The sequence below is a fragment of the Mirounga leonina genome, unplaced genomic scaffold, assembly GCF_011800145.1.
Source record: "Mirounga leonina isolate KUSES-001 unplaced genomic scaffold, KU_Mleo_1.0 Mir_91, whole genome shotgun sequence".
Classification (NCBI taxonomy): domain Eukaryota; kingdom Metazoa; phylum Chordata; class Mammalia; order Carnivora; family Phocidae; genus Mirounga; species Mirounga leonina.
The window spans coordinates 48,057,616-48,075,843 of record NW_023270839.1 but is presented as its reverse complement, the minus strand read 5'-3'; the positions used below and the strand labels follow the sequence as shown (position 1 = coordinate 48,075,843).

At 57.6% G+C, this 18,228-nt stretch overlaps 1 protein-coding gene across 1 annotated transcript; it reads right to left on the bottom strand.

The window, feature by feature from the left end:
- Positions 1-47: 47 nt before the first annotated feature.
- Positions 48-18,146, bottom strand: LMAN1L (lectin, mannose binding 1 like). The gene is given in 15 exon segments (XM_034993634.1): positions 48-1,021; positions 2,077-2,204; positions 2,828-2,951; positions 4,034-4,101; positions 4,443-4,505; positions 4,507-4,536; positions 5,228-5,379; positions 5,716-5,848; positions 6,425-6,480; positions 7,311-7,431; positions 7,789-7,888; positions 9,235-9,293; positions 9,381-9,488; positions 9,602-9,756; positions 12,635-18,146. Coding segments are annotated over 15 exon segments (1,602 nt in total). The 5' UTR covers positions 12,813-18,146; the 3' UTR covers positions 48-894.
- Between the last annotated feature and the right edge of the window lie 82 nt (positions 18,147-18,228).

Here is an 18,228-nt window from a genome sequence, read left to right as displayed (position 1 = left end):
GGGGGGCATGCACGGGGCTGAGGAGGCTGGACCACGTGCCCGCTCCGCACTCCCGCCTCCCCCACGTGCCTCCTTCCACGCCAAGCTCCGCCTGGGCATTGCTGACAACGGATTAGGGCCTGCGGGGGTGGGGTCGCTCCCCAGGGAAAGGGGCTGCACTGATGCGCCTGGAACCCTGCTCCCTACTCTTCCTCCACCCCCTCCTCTCCCAGGTCGCTGAGAGCCAGGATTTCAGCTGGCGGTTTCAAGTGGCAGCAAGGGGCAAAGATCCAGCCCTGGGCCCTACCCCATCCTCCCCATCCCGCTGCCCCAGCAGCTGCTCAAAGATCTGGACGCTGGGAAAGGGAGGGAGACCAGAAAGCAGGAATCCCAATTATGTCTCCATGGGTTGCCTCAGAGTTCTCCGTCACTTACCAGCCCCACTGAACCCTAAAGTTGCAAGAAGTGGAGAAGGAGAGGGTTGTTCATGGTGATGTTGGCTGGACTGAGCCAAGAAGGACCCCTGGAGATACCACTCTTTGTTCTGGGTGAATTTGGGGATAGAATTATACACAGTTGGGACTTCCTCTCCCTCCATTGTCTAAGGGCTCAAGGCTGTGGGGTATCTGGTCTTTTGGCAATCAAGCCAGTCCTTGACCTCCTTGCCTGCTTGGAGCCCACTGCCAGCTACCTGTCCAGAAAAGGTGAAAGCCTTCAGAAAGATTAAGGTGAAGTCCGAAGGTAAATGAGCCTATCAAAGCATGGGGCATGGGAAGATGTAAATCACCTTTAATAAGACTGGAGCTCCGCAAAAGTTAAGGTGCAGGCAGGAGCTGGGCACCCAGAAGGAGAAGGTATTGGCCAAGCTCTCTACTCCCTAGACACCATCCACCTCCGTCAGGGTTTTCAGGTGAGTCATGCATGCATGCTGGGGGAGAGAGGCTGCCTCCTCAGAACCCCCAGGGCCCCAGGGATGCGTGGTGCAGGACACAGAGGGCTGCCTGTGGACAAACAGTCCCAAAGGCTCTTGTCCAGCTCCTGCCTACTGCCAGGGAAAGGAGAAGAAGGTTACTTGGATTTCTGCCTTTGGGGTTGTTGAGACCAGGCTCCCACACTCACCTCTCTAGCATCTCTCCCCCAGAGCCTCCCCTGTTCTAGGACCTTTTGTGGCTCCCTGGCCTGCCCCATCAAGACCACATTCTTCCTCTGGCATTCAGGGTCTGTCCAAGTGGCTCCAGCCTTATGGCCACCATTGCAAGCCTACATAATGCATAAGCTTGTCATCATTTCCACTTTGTACCTTTGCTGTTCTCACCTGGAGGCTGTCCCCGCTTCTACTCTGCTGTTAAAGCTCAGCACACTTCACTTCTCCCCCGGCACCACCCCAGACCACACTGATTCTTCTTGTCTTGAAATTCCACCAATAAGGACTGTCAGTCCCATTTCTGAGCACCTTAGCACACTCTCCATCTCTAAATGTTTCATTCATTCAACAAACACCCACCAAGCAGAATTAGTGACCTCCGACCACCTTTTAAATTCTCTTTGCCCAGTTTCACAAACTGGTCCCACACTTTGCTTTGACAGTACTGAACTTGCCACTTCTTCTCCAGAATATTGTGCTTTTTTCATGCTTCCATGCCTTTTCTCATGCTATTCCTCTGCACTGATGCCTTTACTTATCTTGACAGGCTGGAAAACTTCTAGTTACCTTGATGACCCATATCCAATGTCCCTTCCAGGTCAATGCCCTGATCGCCCCAAGCTGGGTCAAGTGCTTTTTTCCTGTACTGTCATAGCCCCTGAGCTTCCTGCCATCATGGCACTGACCACATAACTATCAGTTACTCATCAGTTTCTCACACCAGCAAGTGATTTCTGTGATTGCAGGACTTAGGTGGGGCCAGCAATTGAGCCAGTGGTCAGTAGAGCCTATCAGAAAAATGGGTCCTAGCCTGTGTACTGCTCCTTGTCAGCTGGTAGACCAGGCACAGTCCCCCTGGGCCTCAGTGCCTCATCTCTCAAATCGAGTGGCTATGACCCAGAATTAAGAGATGCCAGGTAGGTGTAGGATGTCTTACCCGTGGGAAGACCCACCTGAAGTGCACGTAACAGAAGAAGCCTATAGTTTGAAGGAGGAGGAAGAACAAGAAGATGCTGGGCCGCAGGCATGAGGAGGCCCCTGGGGGTTGGCCAGGTGGGCGGGGCTTCTTGGTTGCTGCTTCCTGAAAGGGGACATTCTAAAGTCCTGGATCAGCTTCTCACCCAAAAGGAAAAAGGGGACCTGGGATCTGGGCCATGTGTGGGCTCTACTTCCTTTCCCCGGGCTTGGGGCACCCTGGCTCTCATCCAGGGAACTTGGAGAGGGGTCAGAGAACAAAGCATCCCCCACTCTAGCTCCATCTGTGGGAACAGCTGGGAAGGCCTAGGGCCTGGGATCATCAGGGCTCTCCGAAGGCTCTAGAGATGAGAAAGAGAGAAGTAGAGAACGAAAGACAAGGTGATGGTGAGGGCAAAGGTAAGAGCAAGATGGGGCACGGGGAAGGGAGGGCTTTATCACCGAGCTCTGAATACTCCCGTTTCCCTTCTGGTCACTGAGGGGCGTTGGACCCAAGGGTCTCCAGGGCCCTGCTGGCATTGAGAGTCTATGGGAGCCTCCAGAGGGCAGAGAGGGCAGAGAGAAGATCACATGTGTATTACAGACACAGACACTGGTGTGCCTGCCAGCAGTCCCAAGAGGGGAGCACAAGGGCAGGAGGGCCTGGGGATGCAGAAGTGCTAGAGGAAGGGGGCCTGAGCCCAGACCTCAAGGATGGGGTCCTCATGGTACCCCTTCCTTCCCTCTCACCAGTGGGCCCTGAAGGTCCTTCTGCAGGAGGCTCAGGATCTGGGCCAGCTCTAAGAAATGATGCTTGGTGCCCACAGGCAGATAGAAGAGCTCGGCTCTGGAGGCCACGTGGGCAGCTGCATCCCTGGTGGGGGGTGGAAACCAAGGGAGATGACTCATTATGCCTTCTGGTTGCACCCAAACCTCCTAACCATTTCTCATAATCCCTAACAGCAGCACCTGGTGGGAAACAGGCACCATCCATAGGGCACCTTCTTAGGGGCTGTCTTCTTTCTCCAAACCTTCTTCCTGTATCCTCAGACAGCTTTAGCTCAGAGAAAGGTCCCCTTAAAGTTGTCTGTCTCAACTCTAGCCTCCCTGGGCTCTGCTTTCCAGCCCCAGCCCCCAGGGGATTTAGTTCCTCTCCCTCTTCCCATGTCCCCACCCCCAAGCATCTAGATGTGGGTGAGGCACCCAGAAGCCAGCATCTAGCCTGAAGCTTTCCTCCTCTGTGGCATCAAAGTGACCTCCCTGTCCCCAGAGCTCTAGAGGTAGCTCCTGAGGCTTGGCCTAAAGTGGGGTGTTGGGGGGCTGGAGGGGGGGCAAAAAGAAATCAGGGACTGCCCCCCCCCTTCAGCTGGGCCCAATCTTGGTTATGGTTCCTCCAAGAATGTCATTAAAACATCCCTTCTGTGGGGCGCCTGGGTGGCTCAGTCAGTTAAGCATCTGCCTTTGGCTCGGGTCATGATCCCAGGGTCCTGGGATCGAGCCCCGAGTGGGCTCCCTGCTTAACAGGGGGTCTGCTTCTCCCTCTCCCCCTGCCTGGCTCCCCCTGCTTGTGCTTTGTTTCTCTCTAATAAATAAATACAATCTTAAAAAAAAAAAAATCCCCTCCTTCCAGGAGCTGTCACTGAAGGACGGCTCAGATTTATCAACTTTCCCTGGGCAAGTGGGGTGTCTGAGAGGGGCTCTCATGAAGAGTCCCTTCCAGGGAGAGTTACTTTTAAACTAGGAATTTCAGACTTTAAACTTGATTCAGTTAAGTTCAGGTCAACTGGACAAACCTAACTCTGCCCCAGCCCCTCCTTATGTGCCAGACTTCGTGCCAGATGCTCAGGAAGTGAGGAAAGGAATAGGGGGCCAATGGAGGAACTTGAGGCTGAGCAAGTGGGTGGAGCAGGGCTTCTCTGTCCCTCCCCCAGGACCCCTCCTCGCAGGTGCCCTTACCTCATCTCTTGCAGGTCCTGGAGCAGAGTCCTCTGTCCATGGAGCAGGGCGCTGACCTTGGCAGAGTCCTGCAGGAGTGCCGCTCTGTTCTCTAGGGCCCAGGGCACAGCCCCTCTCTTCTCAGAGTCCCTCTTCCCCAAGGACACTGTAGCCCTCTTCCTTCTGGAAGTCCTTGCCAGCTTGCCTGGCCCCTCATCAGTTTAGACATTATCCGACACACTGCGTTTCTCCTCTGTCCAGCTGGGCTTCTGGATTCCCCCTCCTCTCAAGCCCCTCCCCCTGAGGGTCATGGGCTTTCTGCCCTTTGCAGAAATGGTTCTGCCCCTGAAGGAGGCAGAGGCCCAGTCCAGTCCTCTCCTACCTACTACCCCCCAGGGCACAGTCCAAGATGGGGCCAGTGCCGAACAACTCTCAGTGCTTGGGCCTCTGTCTTGCTGAGTGGCCTGGAGAAGTGACCGCCCCTCTCTGGGGTGGGATAGAATCTGGCAGGAGGAGTTCGGGGCCTGGAAGCAGGATCAGAGAGGCCTGGCCTTGGGGTGCGGCACCATCCCCACTCCCCACCCCCACCCCACCCCCAGCAACCCAGCCTCAGCTGCTCTGGCCTGAGGACACAAGTTGAAAGGCCTGAGCTGCCAGAGCCCAGCAAAGCTCCCAGGAGTCACGGGTCTCTTCTGCCCGGCATCTCACATCTTGACTGAGTCCAGCTCTCAGGCCCCGGGCTGGGCGTGCCATGGGGCACGGCTTCTTGGAGGGGAAGCCAGGATGGCAGTGGAGATGAAACAAGGATTCTGGTGCATCTGAGCATTAAGCAAGCCGTATGTGAACCAAATCACATGTGGAGCTACATGCAAATTAGCACCCAGTCTATTTCTGGCACTTGTCTACAGCCTGTGTCCAAATACCTGGCATCTCCTCTCCCCAGCCCCAGCCGCGTGGATCCGTGGGTATGTGCTCATGCAGGGCCACCCTCCCGCACGCTCCTCTGCCTGGCAGGTCCACCCCATCCTGCCACCTGCAGCACCGCACCCCGGCTCTCCTTTCCCTCCAGACCTTGGGGGAGACAAGTTCCCAAGTATAGTGCTTGCTCCTCCTTCTGGACAGAGGGAGCCCACTGGTGCCAGGGACCCAATGCCTGAGGGAGCTTGCTTTTCCAGGCCTGCAGGCAGGGTCTTGGGTGCCCCAGGGGCCACTCACCCAGGCTCCCATAGGCCTCGTGTGGCCTGGGGACCCCAGCTGCTTCTTCCATTGCCTCTCAGCCTGGGCCAACTGTTGGGACAGACCCTGGAGAGCCTGCAGGATCTGGCGGTGTCTGCCCAGCATCTCCTCCAGGCCAAAGCTTCTTTCCCCTGGAGATTGGGGCAGAGCTGGGACATGCAGCCAGCTGCAGTGAGATAGCAGATCCTATCTTTTGGGGGCTCCTTGGAAGCAGGATCAGAGAGGCCTGGCCTTGGGGGAGGGGGAGCAGAAAGGCATGGCTTCTGCCTCCAAGACTCCCCTGGAAGGATTTGCCTGGGTGGTGAGGTGGGGATAAGACAGAGTAGCCGGGACCCAGGGTCTGCTAGATATGGCCTCCTTAGACCTTCATCTCCCCATTAGTTAAAGGACTCCTGGTTTGAAGGGAAGAGGATCCTGTGGTACTCAAATGGGCCCCTGCCCCACCTGCTTGCTCCCTGGGTCCCTACCCTCTTCCTGGACTTCAGAGCTCGGCTGTGGAATCGCATTCTTCCTGGGGCCCAGGGCCAGCTTTGCCCAAAGCCCTTCCAGCTGCCTCGCCAGCCGGAGCTCCTCCATCTCCAGAAAGGCCTGGGGGGGAGGCTGGAAAAAGAAGATAAAACTCAGGCCTGAAACCCGTGGGAGATCCGCAGGTGAAGGGAGCTTTCGCACGGGGCCTCCAACCCTCCTCCTGGAGCACTCCCGCTGGGTCTCCCTCGGCTCAGCCCCCAGGCCCTGTGGTTTCAGCCCAGCTGCTGCCGATCCCCACACCCTTCCCTCCTGCTGCTGCCCCAGCTCCCCACCTCTCTCAGGACGCAGACCTTTGTCCCCGCTGCTCCTCCTCTCAGCTACCTCGCTCGGCCCTTTCAAGCTCATCTCTTCCAGGTGGCCTTCCCTGCTCCCCCTGGCCAGTCAGGGCCCCTCTTCCATGCTCCCGCAGCCCCCAGCCAGCTGGGGAGATGCTTCGGGACAGGGCCTAGCTCTAGGTCACCTCTGGCCCCCAGCACTGCCCAGAACGAGGCCTGGCCTGAGCAGAGCTCAGAGAGATAGACAGATAGCTGTAGAGATAAAGGCTGGGACGATAGGACTGACTGCACGTGATGTGAGCAGAAGCATCTGGGGTGGGGAGGGGTCCCTGGGCTGTCTCTCCCCTGAAGGCCGGCCCAGGGCCGGCATTACCTTCAGACCCGGCTCACTCAGACTGAAGGTCAGGAAGGACAGGATGTCATGGTCATCTGGAAAGGGGGGAGAGAAGGGAAGGGAAGATGCCCCCCTCCATCCAGCTGCCCACTTACTCAGCCCCGCCCCCCCCCCCCGGCTCCATTATATTCCAGGCAGGCAGGAGACCTGGGTGACTTTGGGCAGCTCTATCCCTCGTCTTGCTCACTTCATAAGAAATGTGTGAGGGTCAGACAAGCAGATGGGGGGACTGTGAGGGTTGACCCACACACAGAGCCAAAGGTGGGCCACGGTGAGTGGCTAGAGACAGGGCAACAGACCGGGTGACACCCTCAGGCCCCAGAGCGTGGCTGCTACTGGTAGAAGCAACCACGCAATGACTGCCTCCTCAGCATGGCTCTGACCATGTCACTCTCCTCCTCAGAAACCTGCCATGGCTCCCTAATGTCTGGAGTCTGAAGACCAAAGTCCTAGCCTTCAAGAGCTCCCACTCTCAGATTGCACCCTGCTTTCCAGCTGTGGGTCCCTCCGTAGACTCTTCATTATGTTATATCCTTTTGTTCCAGTTCCGTAAATGTCCCTCATGGCTGTCCCTCTTCCACTTGCCCCACAGTTCCCAGCTAGGGGCACCTATGGGGCCATCACTGGATTAAAGACTTCTTGTGCTTTATCCTATTTGAGACTTTCAGCAACTCTGCAAGGCAGACATGAGCTTCCCCAATAGTAACAGAGGCCCAGAGAGGGCTCGTGCATGACTCCCCAGGCCACATAGAGGGCAAGTGGCTGGCCCACACCCAACCCAGAGCTCTTTAGAAGGTGTGCTCAGGATGGGTCATGGGTCATTAGGTATCACTCCTCTGCTCTTACCTGCCCAGAAGGTCCTCACCTGCCAGGGTGCTGGTGGCTGCCGAGACACCAAAGAAACCTCCAGGAGCCAAAAGCAGGGGCCCCGTGTCAACGCAGACCTCATCTAGGTCGTTGGGAGTGAGGCCACTGTTCAAAGACACCTGAGGGGCACAGAGGACTGAGCCCCTTGCGCATGGAACCCCCTCCTCTCCCCTGACCCTAGCATCATCTCCACCTCTGAGTCACTGACTCCTCTGGTTGTAAAGGCGGCCGCAGGGCCTGGTGTCAGAATGGCGTGGAGGGACGCGCTCACCTGGTCTCGCGCTAGCCCTCCTAAGTATGTGCTCTGGGGGTTAGCAATCTGTGCAGGGAGGAGGGTCCCACGAGAGCGCCGCCCATATGTGCCAGGGACGTGTGGTTGGGGTCATGGGTGCTCACATAGCAACTCTATAGCTCTGAGCCCTATGGTCTGCCCCTCCCTGCCCAGAGAACCTGCAAAAGCAGGAGGGGCTACTCACGCGCAGCCTCTGCCCCCAGTAGGTGATCCGTGCTCTGAAGGGGTACGGCAGGTTGCGGAAGTCCCGGTGGCAGGAGCCCAGCACCCCACTGGCTCCGTTCCTGTGGGCACTTGGAATCCAGCCTGGCCGCACAGGACCCAAGGCCGGGCCGGTGGGGGCGGTCCCAGAGGCCGTTCTGCGTGGGCCTGCGGCACCCCCACCCTCCCCACTGGGTGACCTGGGACGGAACAGGTCCCTGTGGTCTAGCTTGAGCCTCCCTTGCTGTAGTGTGCTTCTTTAGCAGGAGAGAGAGGAGTGGGAAAGTAAGCCTTGCCTGGCAGAGTGCTGGGACTCGGAGTTTACAGAAGAGGCCAAGGCCTTTCTGTGACTTTTCTCTCGGGGGACAGAGTCTGGACCAACAGTGGAGTTCTGCCCTCAGTCCCCCAGGCCCACTGCATCCTCCCATTGTCCCTCCCTTAACCTCCACGTGCCCCTGCGCCTCTGGAAAGGCTTCTCCAAGCTCGAAGGAGCAGGACAGACTCAGGACGGGCAGCACGAGCCGAGGTCTGCGGGCCAGAGGGCTCCCGAGGGTCTCCGGGCACACAGCCCAGCGCGGTCGCGGCTGCCTTCAGCCAGGAGGGAGGCGGCACGGAGCAGGGAGAAGCCACAGCTCCGAAGAGCAGCCCGTGGGACCTTGGGCAAATTACCACATCCTTCCAGACCCGAGTTGCCCCATCTTTAAAATGAGGATAATAATTGAAACTACCTCATGACATTGTTATGTTATAACTAAGACAGTGAGTGCAAAGTGCTTGGTGCTGTGCCCGGCATACCGGTAAGCTCTGCTCCATAAACGCTGGCAATTATTCTAATTGTTATGAGCTAAGGGATGTTTGCTAAGAGACAGCGAGGAGGCAGCCGGGCCCGGGGTGGGACGGGCAGCCACATCACCCGGGAGAAGGGGAAGGCCCTGGCAGGCGGGCAGCTGACGCAGGGCCAGGGCGTGGGCCATCTGGCCTCAAATCTCAGCTCTGCACACAGCTGTGTGACCTCGGGCAAGTCCCTCCACCTTTCTGGGCCTCAACGTCCTCCCTGTAATCAGGGACTAATAATCCCCCTTCTCCAGAGTGTTGCTGATCAGATGAGATGTTATGAGTGACAGCGCCCAGCACAGGTTCTGCCCTGTGTCGTTTCACACCCGGCCCCCCAAGGGGGGGCTGTTAGGTTGAATGAATTGAGGACTCGGTGGGGCAGTTCCGGGGAAGTGCAAGCAAACTCCGGCCCCTGCCCCGGAGGAGGCCCAGCTGGGACCAAGCTGGAGGGAGCCCGGGGCAAGAGGCCCAGGGCGGGGTGGGGGGTGGGGGGCTGTCAGAGGCTGGGCCAGGGGCATGAGTCGGCGGTGTGGGTAACCGCTGAGGCTCTCATGGCCCAGGAGAGGGGTAGGGGTCCGTCCAGACAGGCCCTTACCCAGGCGGCTCGTAGTGAGTGTGTCCATCGCTGGCCAGCACGCTGACGGCGGGGCTGTTCTGCATGGGACGGGATAAGCAGCCTGAGCCGCAGGCACAGGGAGGAACATGGGCAGTGTGGATGGCGGGGGGCAGATCACGACTCACCTGGGTATCCTGGGCCGAGGAGTCGAAGAGGATCCCGATGCCGTCCCACGAGGCCGGCCCCTCCAGGACAGAGCCTACTTGGCCCCTGCCCCGAGTGTACCACACGGCCTGCGGGTCCCCAGCGGCTCAGCCCGGGGGTCCCTCAGGACACCGGAACCTCGGGCTCCCCACCCGCCTCCCGGCCTCACCCCCTCTGCCCAGCCTTGGTTGGGGCCACTCACCACGCCCTGGGCTCCCCGGCGCCCCGGCCCAGTCACCCTCATCTGCACCTCCACCTCCCAGGCAGAGAAGAGGACGGGGACCCTGCTCCACACGGCGCCGCTGCGGTTCTGCATGGATGGGGCCAGCCGCACCTCTTCCAGGCCCAGTATGGCATCTGTGGACCAGGGCAGCTCAGGCCCGGGGCCCCACCGTCCCCACTTCCCCCATCATTCTCTCTCTGGCCTGGGCTGGGCCAGGGGAAAAAAGGAGGTAACATCAAGGCCTGCCAGGAAATAACAGGCCAGCTGTTGGACACGGGAACCCCAGCACAGCTGTGGGGGGGGGGGCTTTGCCAGGGGAGGGCAACAGATGCCAGATCCACGGGGTTGGGGGGAGGTTTACCTGCCTTCTCACACAAGCCTCACCACAAATCTGTGCAGTCTGCTTTTAAAAGACCCCATTTTACACACAAGGAAACTGAGGCTCAGAAGAGTTAAAGAACTAAGTGGTTTGGAACTCAGCTCCATCTGGTTCCAAAGTACAGCTGACCCTTGACTGATGGCACGCAAATGTTTTCGATAACTGCAGTATGATACTGCAAATGTATTTTCTCTTCCTTACGATTTCTTTTCTTTTTTAAAAAATTTATTTATTTTAGAAGGAGAGTGTGAGAGGGCACAAGTGTGAGCAGGGGGAGGAGCAGAGGGGGAGGGAGAGGGAGGGGGAAAGAATCTCAAGCAGACTCCGCGCTGAGCGTGGAGCCTGATCCCAGGACCCTGAGATCATGACCTGAGCCAAAACCAAGAGTCGGGCGATTAACAGACTGAGCTGCCCAGGTGCCCCTTGTCCTTATGATTTTCTTGATAACACTGTCTTCTCTCTGGCTTACCCTATTATGAGAATCCAGGATATAAGACATGTGTTATAACACATATATAAAATATGTGTTCCTTGACTGTCTGTGTATCAGTAAGGCTTCTGGTCAATATTAACAGTTAAGTTTTGGGGGCATCACAAGCTATACCCTAATTTTCTACTGTATGTGGGCTCGGCTCCCCCAACCCCTGCATTGTTCAAGCGTCAGCTTCTTCCACCACAGGAGAGATTTGTGTCTACCCCTTTCTGTGTCTCAGGTAGGAAACAGTCCCTGTAAAGGAAAAGGACGTGCCCAAGGCCACAGGCCAGCAGAGTGCTTTGCTAGGACAGTCACGCTGGGGTTCAGGACTCCAGGCTGTGGAAGCCTGGAGGGACTCCAGTGTAGCCACATGAGGCTGGGGGCTTCCTGGTGGGGGCACCTAGGGGACATTCAAAGGTGAGGAAAGCATGAAAGCAAAGGTGGGAACTGGCTGGCAGGACTGTAAGCAAAGGGTGGAGGATGGAGTGTGGGTGTGAGAATTCTCAGTGGCTGTAGCTAGGGGAAGACCTATGTGGAAGGAGGAGGGAAAGGGGAGAGAAACTGAGGCAGGCTTGGCAGGAATCAGGGGAAGGGAGATCAGAGGTCTCACCCCAGCTGGCTCCCCACCCCTCTGATCTGCCAGCCTGGAACCTGGCCCAAGGCCCAGGCCTTGCCAGGACTTTCCGGAGACTGCTAATCCAGGCTGTTTGCTCAGCAAGGCCAGGGCTGGGGGCGGGGAGGCTCAGAGGCTGTAAGGCCAAATGTCCTGGGGGCCCTTAGAGGCCACCACTGCATCCGAAGTGACTTGTACGAGGCAAGGATTGTCCACTGTATACGACACTTATGCATTCAGCTTTATGTGGATTGTCCATGAGACCTCATCCCAAACTGCGGGCTCCTTGAGTCTGACAGCCCTGTGTCTCTGGGCTGGGCACAGAGGGGCATGGTGGTGGAAGTCTGATGAAAGGATGAGTGAATGAATGAACGGACAAGACGAATATCACTGCGTGATCTTGGAGAACGTGCTTCTGCTCCCCTGTATGGTCTGGGACACTCCAGACTTGACCAGGCCCAGAACAGGGAGTGTTGGTTGTACAGGCTCTGCCTTCGTAGGCCTGAGGCAGAGCCTGGTTTGGTGCTGTGAGAATCAGCCCCTTCCTTTGTTTACCTCCTGTGCCTCTGTGAGGGAAGATGGGGCCAAAGACCCTCCTGACAAGGCCTGTCATCTTAAAGGGATATTTGTTCTGGTCTCAGTCAGGAATCGTGCCCTGTCTCAGAACTTCCCTCTCATAGACACAAACACATACTGGATCTGCTTTCTCTCTTTGCTTTGCCTGCTAGGTGGCTCTGAACCAGATCCATGGCCCAACTCTGAAGGGCGGGCAGACCGCACAGCATGTTTTGGTGACAAGCCATGTTCCTGGACTCATCTCCGGCCTCAGCTTTAACTCTTAATCTTGTTCATTCCTAATTTAAGCTCCTCGGTACTGCCTGGGTCCTTATAAGTCCTCAGAAAGCCTTTTTGAGGGGTGCCTGGGTGGGTTAAGCGTCTGACTCTTGATTTCGGCTCAGGTCATGATCTCAGGGTTGTGAGATTGAGCCCCACATCGGGGAAAAAAAATCCTTTTTGAACGAGATCGAGTAGAAGACAGACTCTGTAGGCCTGGGCTTGGAAGTTCCCGAAGCTAAGATGCTCTCATGCCTGCTTCCACCCAACACACACACACAGGGCAGAGCTGGTGCCCTCTCTGGCAAAACAGCTGGCCATGAGGGTACCTCCTTTCAGGCAGCCCCAGTTCTCCTGGCGGCAAGGAGCAGGGAGGAGGGAGGCGGGTGCTGGTCCAAGTTGCCTTGTGTCTGTGTGTCTGAGGCTCAGCATGTGAGCGAGCATGTGTGTACTTACGGGTCCAAGAGGCAGAGGAAGAAGAGGGGGTCCAAGGAGAGGCAAAAGGAAAAGAGGGAAGTCCTAGCGCAGAGAAAGAGAGAGGCAGAGAGGAGAGACTGAGACTGGTGGATGGGGGTGGGGTTGTGGTGGGTGGAGGAGGAGACAAGCCCTCTTGGGCAGCGGCTGGTACCGGCAGGCCCGCTCCCCACCAAGTCACAGCCACCTGCCCAGAGCTCGTCAGCCCCTCCAGCGGGTCCCCACCCCGCCCCTCACCTCCATGATGACTCCAGAAGGGTATTCCAGCCCCAGGCAGCGCCAGTCTTGGTCCTTTGAAGCTGAGCTTATACTCAAACCTTCTCTGAGGAGGACTGGCCCCCTCAGGGCTGTGGGGGCCCAGGAGCAGGAGGAGGAGAAGGCAGAACAAGGGCTCGGGGCCACCGACCACCAGCATTGTGAAGGGATCTGGTGTCCGGGCCCCTGGGAGGAGCTGTAGCTGGGAGGCCAGGGAGGGGCTCCCGGGACCGGGGACCGGGCCAGGGAGGGAGGAGCTGGTTTCTGGCACTGTCCTCTCCCTTCATCCACGACACAGACATCCTGTTCCTTCCAGGCCTGACCTCAGGCCCAGCCTCTCCCTCACCTCCAGCCTGGCCCCTGACCTCTCGCCCACCTGGTTCTGCCCCTGTTCCTGGGCTCAGGCCATCTTCCCGCCTTCCCTCAGCTCCAGCAGCCGTAAGGCCTCAGGGAGCACAAGGACAGGCCCCGGCCCTCAGCAGCCCTGGCCTCTCCCCTTGCTCAGGACGGGCCTCCACCTTCTGCCTCCTTCCTGCAGATAGGTGACCCGACTATCTGGACTGCCCGGTCATCCTCGGCCTTCCCTGTCCTGCTTGCTCCGCGGGGGCGCTCAGCTCAGTCCCACATTCGCAACACTCACGCCTCCAAGCAGCCGCGTTTCCTCCATGCATAAAGTACATGAAGAAAAGAAAGGGAGTCCTAACAGACAGAGCCAATAAATGCAATGTGTGGACCTTGTTTGGAGTCTAATTTTAACCAATGGAGGGGGGGAAAATGAGACTGTTGGGGGAAATCTGAACAATGAATACTTGATTAAAATAAGGAGGTATTGTTAAAGACCTTAGGAGTAATAATGGTATTGTGGTCACATTTTTTAAAAAAGTGTTTTGTCTTTTAGAGAAACGTAAGAAAGCTGTACCAATGAATTGATATCTAGGATCTGCTTCCAAGGGTCCCGGAGCTCAGAGCTTGGTGGGGGGGAGAAGGGGGCATGGAGGGCACAGCATTGGTCTGGAGCTGCTATTCAAGCTGGATGGTGAGGATGTGGGCGTTCATTAGAGTCTTCTCTCTACCGCATATGTTTATATGATTATTTCCATACTAGAAATGTTTTAAAAAAGAAATCCTATATTTCAAATATTTTCACTCAAATAAATGTTCATTTTCCTGAGCGGCTGGCTCATTTGCCAAGAAATCTGGCTAGCTGAAGTTTCACTGTACTTTGTAAGTTCCCAGTAGGATTAAGTTACTGAAGCTCTACAAATTAATTAAAATCAAGGCGATAAGTGGAAAATTTTAGGACACACTAAAAGGAAACCTTCATTTCTCAACAGTAAGCCCTGGGCCACCTCCACCCACTGTCCCCCTCACCTTCACGGCCCCAGCCATGCTGTGAAGGGCAGCATGTGGATAGGGGTGGCGCCGCTCCCTCGCCCCCCACTCAGTCCTTCTCGCTCCTGCCTTCACTGCCCCAAGACAACAGCTCCAGCAAGGCCTGACAATGACCCTGTTCTTTGCTTCTAGTGGACACTTCTCAACCTGTCTCTGCCACGTGGAAAGCCGCGAAACATTCGCTCCCCTGGCCCTGGCGGCCTGGGCCTGGCCCCTTAGTGGCTCCTTCGCCGCTGCCCTTCCTCCCCGGCCCCTCACGCTGCGGCTCCTTGTGCTTGCGCCTCTCCTCACTCTCCACCTGCTTCCTGGCCAAGTTCGCCTGTGCCCACGGCCTCCAGCACTGTTGCTGTGCTCATGACCCCCAAACCTCTGCTGTCAACCAGCCTTCTCCTGGAGCTGGAGGCCTGAATGATGTCTAACTCTGCAGGGGACATCTCTGCTTGGATGTCCCAAAGGCCCCCAGACAACACACCCATACTAAACTCCTGATCTCCTTGTCCAAGGCTAGGGTCTCAGGGGTGGCAGCCCCTACCCCGTACCTGGTCAAACCAGAACAAGCTCTTCAATCTGCTCTTGCTACTCTTAGACCGCCTTACCTGATCCTCTAATCTCCGAGCCTGTCTCTTTATCTGTAAAATGGGGGAATAATAGCATGTATCTCCAGGAGTTGTTTGGAGGGGTACATGAGATGACATCTAGTGTGTTGAGAATACGGCCTGGCCGATAGTGAGCACTCGGATCAGTACGATGTTAACTGTATTTACTTTCCTCTCCACCTCCTATGGCTTCCCCAGCCCAGGCTGCCACCAGTCACCTCCTGCCTGACCAGCTGCAGCCTCCCCACTGTCTCCCTCTCTCCACTCTGGACGCTCCCAGCCCCAGGGCAAGACTCTAGCCAGAATTATTTTTCTAAAATGCAGATCTGACCACATCACTCCTTGGTCCTGAACACTTCAATCACTCCTGGTCATCTTTGTACAAAATTAAACTCATGGGATCTGCAGAGCCGGGTGGGGTCTGGGCCCTGCTTTCTCTCCAGCCTTGCTTGCTCCTGAAAGCCCCCCACTGGCACCTGAGGCCCAGCCGTACCAGCCTATGGCACCCCAGCACCTTTGCCCAGGCAGTGCCCTTCTGTTGTCAGAAGCACCTCATTCTCTGTCCCTGCCCGAACTCCAGGCGTCTGAGAAGCCACCGAGAGCCTCCTGCTCCCTCCTCCTCGCCAGATTTCTGGGCATCAAGTTGAGCCTAAGTGGGATCCCCATTAGTCATGAGCTCCATGAGGGTAAGAACCCTGTCTTGCTTGTCTATGCCAAGCCAGCGGCCAGCATAGGGCAGAAGGATGAGAGAAAAGAAAGGAGGGAACAAAAAAGCCATAGGCCGAGTGAGAGAAAGGAAGGAAGGAATGGGGAGGACTCACAGGCCACCAGGTGGAAAGCCCTGGCTACCTGGGCCTGCACGCCCGCGGGTCCCTGTCCGCTGGCCCCGCCCCTTCTCTCCCGATCCCACGGCCACGCGCCATTGCAGGGTTCTGAACCACAGCCAATTGTCACAATGCCCCGCCAGTGAAGTCAGGCTGGTAGCATGACATTGGCCACAGCGGGAGTACACCACAGATGTCAGCAAACTAAATCAGAGCTCCCTGCCACGCACCCCCGGGTCTAGCCGTGACCGTCACTGGAGCGCAGCCAGTGGCTTCCTCCCTGGGTGCGGGCTCCCACTGCAGGCACACGCCCTGTGCTCCGGCGGGCGTCCAGCCACCGCTCCTGCCCTAAGGAAGGCTCCCCCTGCGATCACTGCCACTCCTGCACCTCTGTCTTTGCCCCCTCAGCACGTGGATTCGGCCTGCAGGTAAACGTCCTTCCCTTTGGCATCAGACTTGCTCACGCCTCTGCCGCCTTCAAATCCCCTAACTCGTCCTCTTTCCCCTTCTCACAGCTCTTACAATCTCCCAAGACTGGCAGGCTTCCCGCAGAGCTCACACCCCCTAGCCAGGCCTGGAATCTGCATCCCCGCAAACTCCGGTTTTGCTGAAGTCACCAACCCCAGTGGCAGGCTCCGGTCTTCTGGGAAGGAGGGACCTGCTGGCTTGTCTCTTGCCTCTGCCGCAGGGCAGTCTGCCACCTCCCTCTCTGTACCTTGCCTGGTCAGCCTCCTGTCCTTGGCCTTTGAACATGAAGAGCTCTCCCCAGCATGGTCCTGGGCCCTCTTCTCTTCTGCACGTCCTCCCAAAGTGACCTCCGCCTTGACTATGGCTTTCAATCCGAGCCACACACTGATCTGATTCCCCGCTCGAGCCTCTGGGTTCCAACCTTACTCATCGCCTCTTGGCAGTTCAATGGCGCACCTAAGACTCAGCACGCCCTTAGTAGAACTCATGATGTGTGCTGAACAGGAGTCTCCTGGTCCCCCCCCCGCCCCTCCCCACAGCCATTCTGCTCCTCAGGGGTTGCGCTGGCTCCTCGCCCCCCTCACCTACATCATGAAGCCATTGGCAAGCTCACTCAGCTGCTTCTCCCATCCCTCTGGAGGCTGTCCACTCCCGCCATCCTCTCTTACACTGATCAGTCCTCCCTGTGCTCCCTGGAACTTTTCCAATAGCCTGGGTGATCGTTTCAAAAATACCTTCCTGCTCAGAACCTGTCACCAGCTCCCCATGGCTCTCAGGTTGACAAAACCCAGTCCTTGCTCCAGCCTTCTCTCTCCACCTCAAGGCTCCCTGCATAGCTTCACCATCTTTCCAGAGACCCCGGAACAAACTGCCCTCCCTCCAGTCCCAGCATCTCTTCCTGGAGTGCTGCTCACCCTCACCTCCTGTTCACCCTTCTGATCTCAGCTTACATGCTGCCTCTTACAGGAAGCCCTCCCTGACCTATAGACAAGATCCGATTCCTATGGCATACATGTTTTTTCCATAGCACTTATCAGTTTGTGGTTGTCTGTGTGATTGTCCTCCCACCTGGAAACTCCACAAGGTCTGTTTTGCTCATTGCTGAGCCCCAGTCCTAGCACAAAGCAGCTATTCAATATATCTGCTGTTGAATGAATGGTCTGGTCTTGGAAAAACGATGCTGGTGATGTACAGAGGGGATAGATCAGGGGAGACTGCTGATCTGGGCTGGGGAGGGGAGGGAGCAGACCCTGGCAGCTGGGCTGCAGCGGGCCAAGGCACGCACTAGACACATGGCAAAGTCGGAACTCCCTGGATTTCGGGTCCTACTGGCTGGGACCGGGTAAGAGCCGCAACGGGACAAGGGGACCCCCACCCCCGGTGCCTGTCTCAGTGAATGAAATGAGCCTCCCCCAATCTTTGCAGCTTCTGCCCTGACCACCGACCCTGGGCAACCTGAGTGAGGGGAGAAAATGCCACGGCTGGCCCTCATTCTCCATCTGTGGCCCCCAAGATGGCATGGGGAAGGCCCTCCACCTGTGTGTCGTCAGGCACGGGGCTGGGCACACGCTGGGATGCAGCCGTGCTGTTCCATCTTGGGTGAGCTGTGAGAACCACCAGCAGCTCAGAGCCTCCCCTTCCCTCACGCCCCGGGTCCGCACCTTCTCTGAGCCATGAGCCATTTATCTTGCCTCCAACCAGGGAGCCCCGCTTCCATCTGGTCAGGCCCGGCTTCCTTCCCCATCCTTGGCTCCGGCCCTCCTTGCGCTGTCGGCTTGAGCACCAGGGTAGGGCAGGCAGCCGGGGCCCTCCCACGCTCCGGACGGCCGCCTGGGCCCGGGCCACAGCAGGACGGTGGGGGCGGGGGGAGGGCCCCCACGGCAGACACAGGACACTCGCTCGTGCAGCGACACAAAGCGGCGGCTACATCTCCCAGCCGTGCTCCCAGGGCAAGCACAGCCCCACTCACAGAGACAGGGCGATGGACAAGATAGCACAGAACAGGGGGCCGGGCGGGACAGGCAGGCTGGGCGGAGGAAGCGCCGAGGCTGGGCAGCGGTGTCCTCATGTGGTTTATTACGATTCCATCTCACAAGGCAGGTGGGCGGGTGGCAGTGGCACACGAATGGACTCCAAGCCCCTGACAGACGTCTGCCTCGGGCGCATGCAAACAGTGCAACGTGGTCAAGCGCAAACACGGGGCGACCGAGGCGACACGGGACACGGAACACGGGCACAAGGCTGGGGTGATGGGTCCCTAGAGAGGGGCCTGGTCTCCCCAACCCCGGTGGGCAGG